Source organism: Sinocyclocheilus anshuiensis, unplaced genomic scaffold (assembly GCF_001515605.1).
Source record: "Sinocyclocheilus anshuiensis isolate Anshui unplaced genomic scaffold, SAMN03320099.WGS_v1.1 scaffold78, whole genome shotgun sequence".
In the NCBI taxonomy this organism is placed as follows: domain Eukaryota; kingdom Metazoa; phylum Chordata; class Actinopteri; order Cypriniformes; family Cyprinidae; genus Sinocyclocheilus; species Sinocyclocheilus anshuiensis.
Window position 1 is genome coordinate 530,264 of NW_015544250.1, and position 11,821 is coordinate 542,084.

The window sequence follows — 11,821 nt, forward strand, 5'->3', positions numbered from 1 at the left end:
GACCCCTCACATCCAGCACACTCCCTCTTTGAACTGTTGCCATCTGGTCGACGCTACAGAGCACTGAGCACCAGAACGACCAGACACAGGAACAGTTTCTTCCCTCAGGCAATCCATCTCATGAACACTTAACAATAACTGTGGAACACACACTATTTATACACTCATACACTTATTTATCTAACACTCATACTCAGTCTACACCTCAAATTTGCACATAATATACAGTACCTGTACATACAAAACTGTCTATTGTAATATACCTGCACATACAATTGTCGATTTGTATATTTTTATTCCTTATTTACTTGTTCTATTTTTTATTTTTTATTATCTGTGTTTTTTGTTCTGTCACTGTCATTCTGTTACACTGTGGAAGCTTCTGTCACGAAAACAAATTCCTCGTATGTGTAAACATACCTGGCAATAGGGTATGCCAGGTATGTTTAGAATGATTGGTTATCATCTCACTGTTCTTTTTGAATACATGTTTTATTTGATAGGAACTGTGCCAGTAAATGTTACCAGTGTTATGTTGTATTATTTATATACTGTTATGTAATTTAATATTTTGAATTCGCTTTTATTTGTATATTTTCATCTTAATTTTATTTTAGGTTTTAATAATTTAGTTTGGTCCTTTGTCATTTTTATTATTTTTTAAAATATTTTTGTGTAGCTTTTTTTTTCAGATTTAGTCATTTTAGAACTTCAACTAAACTTATTTTATTTAGATGCCATGGCAACATTTCAAATTTTCATTCAAAAATTAGGTTTTTCATCTAATTTTTATTATTTCACCTTTATTTCAAATAGCAAAAACAATTTTTAATAATTTTAGTTAATAACAACAACACTTATTACTAATAGAACATCTGCTCAAATGATCACCTATACTTGAAATTATATAAGCAGGACTGTTTATTTAGGCAGGATGGGTCGGCCTCCTCTAATGTTAATGGTTTTCACAGGGACCCTCACTCAGAATGAGATGGTGTTCAGACGACTTCATCTTGGAACGGTGGCGTACGGCATGGACTCGATGGATGAAGTGCAGAGTCACGTGTTCAGCGCTTACACTCAGGTATTCCCAGGATTCCCTGCATGGCAAACGGAGCACGGTTGTGTCCCGATTGATGTACAGCCACTTTTTGGGCAAAGTTTCAAAGTGAATGTAATTTGTGCAAAGGTACAATGATGCAGCATGCACCAACCATCTTCCCAAACTTGTAAAGAAAAGCACTTGTCTACAGAAGAGAATCTTTAAGGGCTCCAATTGTTTTCCCATCAAAAGAAAAATTTGATGGTTTAACATTTAAAAATAAATATTGCAATAGTACTATTTCTCATTTTGGGTTTTATTTAAAACATTGTTTTTTGTCATATTGATATATAATCTCGAAATGTTGGCAAAATTGTGCAGCGCTACAAAAACAAGCAAAACAAACAAGCACAGTGAACCTAGATTTTTTAAATTACATTTTCAGTCACAATTAGATTGTTTTCCCAAAATCGCACAGCCGTACCGTGGTGTATATATATACGGTACAATTTATGCTTACAAAGTTTTTGCTCTAATGTCAAATTTATCATAAATATAGTATCTTATGCTTTGGTTTATGTCCATAAACTTTAAAAAAAAAAAAAAAAGTCCTTTTTTAATAAAGAATAAAATTTTTTTGAAAGTCTAATGAAAAATAATCCATTTTAATCCATAATTTGAACCGAAAAATTGTGCATGGTGATAACGACACCAAGGTTGTGGGTTCGATTCCCGGGGAATACATGAACTGATCAAATGTGTAGTTTGAATGCAGTGTAAAACGTTTTGGATAAAAGCATCTGCCAAATGCATAAATGGAAATATATCATAACAATGACGTAGATTTATCTGTGATATATGATTTTGGTCATACCACCCACCTTTAATATGCGGATTGGGATGTGGCCCATCACTGTATAACCATCCTGTTTAGAAAAGCCTTCACAAAGCACAATTGTTGAGCTTTTGTCCAGCCAACAGAGTGAAGTCCTAGTAAAATGAGTCCCTTTCACCTCTCTGATATGTTTTGTCCGTTTGACACCAGAAGTCACCGAGGCAGGAAACCGGGTTACAAGTACTCCGGCCTCTCAATAGCTTTTATAGGAACTTTCAAACTCTGTCATTAGCCCTCGGAAATGTGCACTCTATAAATAGTAGCTCAGTGCTAAAGGTAATTGTTCATATATGTAACACATCTGGGAGCATTTATGAGTCCTTTTTCAGGATATTAGCATTATTAGCAATCAGAAACATGGATATTTTGATAAATTTGTCAACCTGAAGTGCTCATTTTTGCTTCAGATCTGGTCCTAGAGAGTCAAAATGGTGAGAATGCATCTTTATATGTGCACTATGTATTGTCTTTACACTAAAAAAGTTTTACGTATGAAGAAATCAGTTTTTTTTTATTCATGTGTTTGAGATTCCTCATTTTGAAAAATGTAGCATTGCATATATATATTCTTTGTGGAGAAAGCAATCTCAGAGTGCTTAGTGGAAAAAAAGTTGACCCAAGAGAGTGGATGATTTGAGAGAAATCACTCTATTTACTCAGATTTTATTCAGTAACTAAACGTATTAATAAAAGTATGGGGAGTTTTTTAATGTTTCTGAAAGAAGTCTTTTCTGCTTACAAAGGCTGCATTTATATGAACAAAAATACAGTAAAAGCACTAATACTCTGAAATATTATTACAATTTCAAATAACTGTTTTCTATGTGAATATATTTTAGAATGTAATTTATTCCTGTGATCAAAGCTGAATTTTCAGCATCATTACTCCAGTCTTCAGTGTCACGTGATCCTTCAGAAATCATTCTAATTCATTCTAAAGCATTCAAGTCATGTTAAATCTGATCTCCACAGCCTCCACATGACCTGCAGGCCTCTCGTGCACCGGGTGCCACCAAAGTGAGGAAGACCATCAGCAGTCGAGTGCACGAGGCGGTGAAGGCCATTGCACTGGTGCACAACGTGACCCCGGTATACGAGTCCAACGGTGTGACAGATCAGGCAGAAGCTGAACAGCACTATGAAGACACCTGCAGGGTTTACCAGGCCTCCAGTCCAGACGAGGTACCACAGTCCTATACTTGATGATACTGGCCATTCAGTCTAATATATAATGCTAGTTTCAGAACAAATACATATTTTAAACAAATATATGAATTAAAACATTTAAATCGTATTTTTTCTGAATTCTTTGAAGAACAGAAAGTTAAAAAAACCTTCTATTCTTCAAAGAATTCAGAAAAAAATTACAGCGTTTATTTGAAATAAAAATCTTTTGTAATGTTATTAAAGGGTTAGTTCACCCAAAAATACCCGTAAGACCTTCGTTCATCTTCGGAACACAATTTAAGATATTTTTGATGAAATATGAGGGCTCTCTGACCCTCCCATAGACAGCAAGGTAACTACCACGTTCAAGGTCCAGAAAAGTACCAAGATGATCGACAAAGTAGTCCGTGTGTCATCAGTGGTTCAACTGTAAAGTTGCGCAAAGTTTGGAACAACACGAGGGTGAGTAATTAATGACAGAATTTTCATTTTTGGGTGAACTAACCCTTTAATGTCTTTACTGAATCCAAATGGATTCAAAAAATAAAAAGCATTCATAAAACATGAGTTTTTAAATAACACATGTAAGCATTTGAATTATTGAAAAACTTGAATAGCATTTATAAAACACGAGCAGAACAAATTTCTTAAAAAAAAAAAAATACATACGCATACATAGGTAAAACCTGAGCATTTAAATAACAAATGCATGAACACTAATAATTTAAATACTTAATACTTATTTAAATAGCATAAATTCATGAACATTTGGATAATTAAAAAAACCTTAACATTTATAAAACATGAGCAGACAAATTTATTTTAAGAAAATAAATTTTTTTTTTTTTTTGTCAGTGACAATTTACATGTTTTTTCCTGTGATTTACACAGATGTCAAAAATAAATATATTTAAATCTATTTTAAAAAAATGTTTTATAAAACCAGGTAATTTACGTAAATACATGAACATATGAATAATTTAAATAAAACACAAGCATTTAATTAACATAAATAATTTAACATTTGAATAATGAGTAAAAGAAATTTCATGAGTAGAACATGAATAGAACAAATTTCTTTTAAGAAAAAAATTGTTCGAAATAAAATGTTCTTTTGTACGACGTGACAATTTACGTGATGTTTTTTCCAATGATTTACACAGACATATATTTGCAAAAACATTCTTAAGTAAATTGCTGAATTAAATGGATTTGAACAGCCTCATTTTATTTTTTTTTTTTTTTACTAATCATGTCATCTACTCTGACTAAGGTCTATATCCTCCATTTAGCTCTCTGATTTAAAGAATATCTGTGCTGTCTTAACTCTTAACTCACTTTAAGTTAATAATTTGTGAGTCGCCACATTTCATCACCCCCTGCCCAGGTATTAGATTATTCCCGAATGTTGAGTGGAGTGTTTGGCATGTTCTCTTCTGCAGCCGATCACTTCTGCAGATTTGCTGTCTCATATTCACCAAAGCCAGATCAGTCGGGCCAGGAGCGAGTGATGCATGCAGTGATCAATTGACCCGTGCTGTGGTTACGTAGGCACCAAACGCATCATTACTGGTTTGGTTTTAACCACTGCATGCCACCACACTGACTGTATGTGAGACGCTGACTAAATGCATGGACATGTTCTGTAGCTGAAGCCTGACGTTTGTCGGAAAGACATGACACACTGATCTGGTGTTGTTTTAAATTGTTGCTTCGCTAGCCATGCTTTTTAATATGATATTAAAGGAAATCTTTTTATATATATATATATATATATATATATATATTGATGTTACAAAACTCAAAAGTTTTGATTTAATGACTCTTAAAATGTCATTAAATATTAGTAAAATAATTTCCTTACTTGAAAGTATTTGTGTACATCCTAATCATTATTTAAAATTCTTTATTGTTTTTATTATTTATTTATTATTTATTAATTTATACCATTTGACAGACTGAATAAACCTAGAACTAAACTGATTAAAAAGATAAAGTTATCTAAAGACATTGACACAGTCATATGTAGTAAATTATATATAGTAAATTAATTTTAATTCAGAAATTGGAAACATTCATAATATTGAAAAAAATTAAATATGATTTGTACTATTATTTAGTTATTCAATCATTTTATAATAAATAAACATTAAAAAATAAATACTTAAGTAATATTTTTAAATAATAAATATTTTTCAAAAGGTAAAATGAAAAAAGAGACGTTTGTGTGTGATAATTTTGGGGGGAAAAATAAAGACCTAGGTTTTTTTGTTTACTTAAAAATAAAAAATAATTTTAATTCAGAAATTGAAAACATTCATAATATAATAATAAAATAGAAAATAATTTGTACTGTACTGTCATTTAATTATTCAATTATTGAAAAATACATAAATGTGACCCTGGAGCACAAAAGCAGTCTTAAGTCGCTGGGGTATATTTGTAGCAATAGCCAAAAATACATTGTATGGGTCAAAATTATAGATTTTTCTTTTATGCCAAAAATCATTAGGATATTAAGTAAAGATCATGTTCCATGAAGATATTTTGTAAATTTTCTACCGTAAATATATCAAAACTTAATTTTTGATTAGTAATATGCATTGCTAAGAACTTCATTTGGACAACTTTAAAGGCGATTCTCTCAATATTTAGATTTTTTTGCACCCTCAAGATTCCAGATTTTCAAATAGTTGTATCTCGGCCAAATATTGTCCTATCATAACAAACCATACATCAATGGAAAGCTTATTTATTCAACTTTCGTATTTTATTCTATAATTTTGGATTATAAAATAGACCTAAAATTTAATTCACAAATTGAAAACATTCATAATATAGAAAATATTTTTACTGCTTTATTATTTAATTTAATATTTAATGAAATATTTTAGAATAAATAAATATATTTAATAATTTTTTTTTTTTTTTAATTAGTAGATCTAGATACACAAAAATAGTTTGAACAAGATCTTCTCAAAATGCTTTAAAGTAGCATCCCTTTTTCTATACATAGCTTGGATAAGCCTCATTTGTTGGTTTGTAACAGCCAGGGCTGGTTTTTGGGCAGCAGTCCGCCCATCTGGATACTATGAGATATATTATTAGCAGCGAGTCAGGGAGGGCATAAGAAATCGGGTTTTTTGATCTCTCTCTGTAACCCTTGGTCTGGAAGTTATTGGGCAATAACTTCTGCCTCCCAGAAATACCCCCCTTCAGCGTCACACTAATGGATGGCATCTGCTTTGCCTTTATCTTCACATGTTCCCAGAAGAAAACACGCTTATAATTGGTGGCCTATTGCATACTTGCATTTTCAGCTCCACACATCCAAAAAAAAAAAAGTTGCAGGAAAGAGTCAAGACGTAAAACGTAATGGTTCTGTTTGATTTTGAGTTCAGTTTTTTTTTTTTTTAGTTTAAGTAATTTGCTTCGAGTGATGATAAGACGTCCGACTGATAGAAACTGCAAATTGCTTCCTGTTTGTTTCTGAAACGCAAATGCAGAATGGTTACATATATTGTGATTTCTCCTTCGATCCGTCTCTGTTATGCACTAGGTGTCTCTGGTTCAGTGGACGGAGAGTGTGGGTCTGACGCTGGTCGGTAGAGATCAGTCTTCAGTGCAGCTGAGGACACCTAGTGGACAAATACTGAACTTCACCATCCTGCAGGCTTTCCCCTTTACCTACGAGAGCAAACGCATGGGCATCATAGTGCGAGTAAGCATTGCATCCAGCGGTTTTGGATCATCTTGCCACAGAAACACAAGTGTCCCTAAGCTCCATTAACTTGACCTGTCTGACATATAGAAGGATGACGTGTATTAAATTAGAAAAAACACGAAATAGAAGAATTTTCACTACTGTATTTATTATGATAGATGTGTTTTGTAATATTTAATGGCTATACTAAAAAATGGTCTAGGATTTACTTTTGTTTAGAATTTTCACCATAAATGCTAGTAAATTTCACAAATAGTTACAAAGAAACGGCAAGTAACAAACTGAATCAAAAATTTTCAAGTAGTTAGACTCGATTAATATTTTCTTGTAAAACATACTCCTATAATATTTAAATCATTTTTACAGTGTAGTTGAACTTTTTTTTCTAATTTTGGTATAATTACTTGCAGGCTGGTCTCATATTAATTGAGAAACTATGCATTTGTACTTTAAAAAAAAAAAATTTGTCAAACAACAGGACAATTATAGATTAATAATGGTGGATAAATGTAAAGGTCACACTTTTACAGTAAATTTGTTTATGCATCCGGTATTATGAACTAACAATGAACAATACTTTCTTATAGCATTTATTAATCTTGGTTCATTTTAATTTCTACTAAAGCATTTGTAACATTTCAAGTTAATTAAATGAACAATTATGAACAAATGATTGAAAAAAAATAATTAACAATGAACAATATTATATTTTTAAGTTAACTTGCACAAATCAATTCTGTAAAAATAGTTAAGTTATTCATTGTTAACTCATGATGTGCAATGCATTAACTAATGATAACAAATTAAACCTTGTTAAAAAAGTTACTAGCATAAGAAATTGACCAATCACCAACCTGACAACCCAAAAAAATACACTTTTATTTATATATATATACAAACACACACATATATATATATATATATATATATATATACATATATACACGTGAATGGCGCCTCATATCAAGCGGTTTGTTGTGGAAATGTGGGCTGTTACTTTACTAAGTGATCAGCCTTCAGATTTTTGCCTGGAAAACAATCCACCCCACCTTGGCAACTGCATAGCAACGCCCTGGCAACCACCCCTTCAAACAACCTAGTATTTTGAGTTTTGCACCGGCATTTACACAAGAGAATGTGAAAATCTAGTTTGTACTTCAGCCTTTTAAACAATGCAATAATTGAAGATCAGCCCAAAAATGATATGACTAGACTGAGTGTTATCTGAGAAAGTTGTGACCCTGCCCTGGGCTTGATGACTAACTCTCCCCATACGAGCTCTCAGCTATTGTTGTTGGCCTGGACCGAAGCCTGTATCAGTGTTTGAGGAAACCAGCAACTGAACCTGGTTTCCTCTGCAGAATCCTTTTAAAACACCTTCAAGGACGATCAAGGAAACCCAAAATTAATCTCCCATAATGCTTGGAACAAAACAGCACAGACTGTCCTGCTTACCTGTGAACGTTTCCTGGCAACTTGATACATTGAGTATCATTGATCCTGAGATCTGATGCTGCCATATTCCTCAGTGTCAGTGTCTATACATAAATAATAAACTCTTTAAGAACAAAGCATATTCTGCTCATGTTTGTTAGGATGAATCCACAGGAGAGATCACGTTTTACTTGAAGGGTGCTGATGTGGTGATGGCTGGTATTGTTCAGTACAACGACTGGCTAGAGGAGGAGGTAATCTAACGTTTTTTAAACATCAACAAATATGAAATGATTTTAAATTGACGTCATGCTTATGCTTGTGTTTTCTGCTTTCTTTATCAGTGTGGGAATATGGCCAGGGAAGGCTTGAGGGTGCTAGTGGTGGCCAAAAAATCCCTAACGGAAGAACAATACCAAGATTTTGAGGTGAGTTTCCAATGCTTAGTCATTAGAAAGTTTGCTATGGAACAAAATACTGTGGTGAATAATTGCTGATAGATTGATGTATTAATATCGAGAATTTAAGGTCTTGGCCCAAAAAAAAAACATGGAAAGAAAATGATGTGGTAAATCCATCATGCAGCAGTTATTGTGGGTGGTTATATCATTTTACACTATCATTCAAAAGTTTGGTGTTTTTGAAAGAAGTATCTTATGCTCACCATGGCTGCATGAATAAAAGTACTGTAAAAAAGAATATTGTGAAATATTATTACAATTTATTATGTGTGTTTTCTCTTTGAATACATTTTAGAATGTAATTTATTCCTGTGATCAAAGCTGAAATTTCAGCATCATTACTCCAGTCTTCAGTGTCACATGATCCTTCAGAAATCATTCTAATATACTGATTTGCTGCTTAAGAAACATTTCATGTTATTATCAGTGTTGAAAAGAGTTGTGCTGCTTCATATTTTTGTGGAAACCATATATCACATATTTTGTTCAGGATTATTTGATGAATAGAAAGTTCAAAAGAAGAGCATTTATTTGAAATAGAAATCTTTTCTAACTTTATAAAAGTCAGTGTGTGTGTGTGTGAGTGTATATATATATATATATATAATAAAAATATTTATAAAATATATAAATATAATATATAAAATGAAGATAATAAAATCATTATTAAATTATTACAAAAATAAAAAATATAATTGTATATTATTATTTTGAAAAAAATATTCCAATTCAGTCTGGCAGTACACGTCACCAACTGTGACACATTGAGAGCATTTCACAGACGGTTACAGCCACCAGGAAGTTAACGCTGGTTGACGGCTATTTGACTTCCAAATGACAAATAACTCAAGCTCACATCAGCAAAATAATTTACTTTTGTAAAGCCATCAGTCGATTAAAAATGTAATCAAATTATTTGCATTCAAGGTTGACTTTCTCTGATAAAGACAGAATGCATGGTTCATTGCAGTCAATTGACAGCCTTCATTTTTTGCATCAGTGATTCGATGAGGTGGATTCTTTTTAAGACATAGACCAGGGGTTCTTAAAGGGATAGTTCACCCAAAAATGAAAATTCTGTCATCATTTACTCACCTACAAGTTATTCCAAACATGTATGAGTTTATTTCTTCTGTTAAGCACCAAAAAGATATTTTGAAGAATGTTGGTAGCCGAACAGTTGACGGTAGCCATTGACTTTCATAGTATGGGAAAAGTCACGAACAGCATGAAAAACAATGCTAAATGGAAATAATAACATGCAACAAACCACGCTATGGTCCATCATTAGAATTGCAAAATTTCTTTATTTGAAAGGGAGGAGAAAACACTTCATATATCTTTTGTTCCTGATGGTCACAGGCCATAAATCCAGTCGAGCTGAAATCAAAATATTATGGCTGGTAATATATTATGCTTGGTAATATGACTATGCAAATAACATATTTGGCCAACATGTCTGTTTTCTTTTCAGCCTATGTCATATGAATAATTTCGCATTTTTGTCCTATACAGACCTTGTTCAGATTAATAAGTGACATATTTTGTATAGTTTGTTTAGTGTAAAACATGGGTCCTGAGAACTGCTGGTATAGACGGTGACCTTTGGATGTTTATAACTACAATATCCAGGTGCTGATCTATATTTAGTCCGATTAAGCGGTTTCCTAGCAACCATCCATCGTCAACAGTAATTGTCAAAAAGAAATGTAACATGTTTTCCACAGGGAACACCCCCAAAATGAAAGTTACCCCGCCCACACACACAGAGAAAGAGTTGTTTCTTCTCCCAGGCCCATGTTCCCACTCTCCGAGCTGAAGTGTGTAATTGTGTGTGAGCGGGTGGGCGGCGGTGACTCACCGAGTGTGTGAGTCACCAAGTGAGAGTGTGTTCCTGTCTGACTCGCGCACACATTGTTTGCTCTTTATCTCACTGCGATTGTGGGCCGTGCCCTCAAAACTGTGCTCTGGCTTCACTCAACAGAGTGGCGTGTCGGTTTGAGGGGTCAGTGCAAGGGTGTGTGATTTGACTGCAGATGGAGAACTCTCTCATCTGACATGTCTGATAAAAAACAGCAGTTTAGAGATCAGAATTAGATGCATTTTAGCTAATCATTGTGATAAATAAAATAGCAGATGGGAAAAGCATGAACAAATATAATGAACAGTGTGTCATTGCATCTGTTAGATCCATAGATGTTTGCAGAATGAAAATGACTATAAAACAGGGAGGGTTTTACTAATTAACAGGGCTTAACGACCCCAAACTTGACTCCAAGTTGTTCAAATTGAAAATAAATTTAGGGTACTGGCAATCTTCTTGTTTGCAAATAATAATAATCAGGGCTTATCACAGTTTCATTCAGTAAGCCAATAAATGTTGTCAATAAAAAAAATAAAAAAAAGTAATGTTTTTTAGACTTAATGTGATTCTCTGTTTTTATGTGCTAAATTTTGTCTTTAAATATAGTGCACATATTTAATGTATATTTATCATGCACAGTTTGCAAAAATATGTGGGTGTAACTATTAAAATTATATTTCAGTGCCACTATGTTTTGCTTTTTTAATGCCTTAAAACAATAATGATAACAGTCATTTAACAATTATTATTATTATTAGGAATTAAAACATAATAATAATTATTATTATGATTATTATTATATTTAATAATAATTTGAACAATTAATAATAATAAATACTATTATTATACTTAATATAATTATTGTTATAATTAAACAATAATATCACTTAGTAGTAGTAGTAGTAGTAGTAAAATAATAACAGTAGTTTTTAATTATTATTATAATGATAATTTATTATTATTATTACCGTATTGACCCGAATATAAGACGATGTTTTTTTCTTGGAAATACATCTGAAAAAACGCGATAAAACGAGTGTGCCATGAAATACGTAATGTAATGCGTGTTGTAGGTCGTCTTATATTCGGGCCAATACGGTATTATTTAAAGGGGACATAGCACAGTTTCTGCCAATCTCATGTTAATCTTGAGTACCTGTATATAGTAGTATTGCATCCTTCATATCTCCGAAGAGTCTTTAGTTTTATCAGATTTATAAAAGACAGATACAGC

At 32.5% G+C, this 11,821-nt stretch overlaps 1 protein-coding gene across 1 annotated transcript in view; it reads left to right on the forward strand.

Annotated features, from left to right (window-relative positions):
• LOC107697879 (probable phospholipid-transporting ATPase IIA) overlaps positions 1-11,821 on the forward strand; it is a 66,739-nt gene that overhangs the window by 30,703 nt on the left and 24,215 nt on the right. The window contains exons 13-17 of the mRNA XM_016498723.1: positions 972-1,084; positions 2,910-3,119; positions 6,664-6,825; positions 8,424-8,516; positions 8,607-8,690. Coding sequence (XP_016354209.1) covers positions 972-1,084; positions 2,910-3,119; positions 6,664-6,825; positions 8,424-8,516; positions 8,607-8,690 — 662 coding nt within the window. The remainder of the gene's footprint in view (positions 1-971; positions 1,085-2,909; positions 3,120-6,663; positions 6,826-8,423; positions 8,517-8,606; positions 8,691-11,821) is intronic.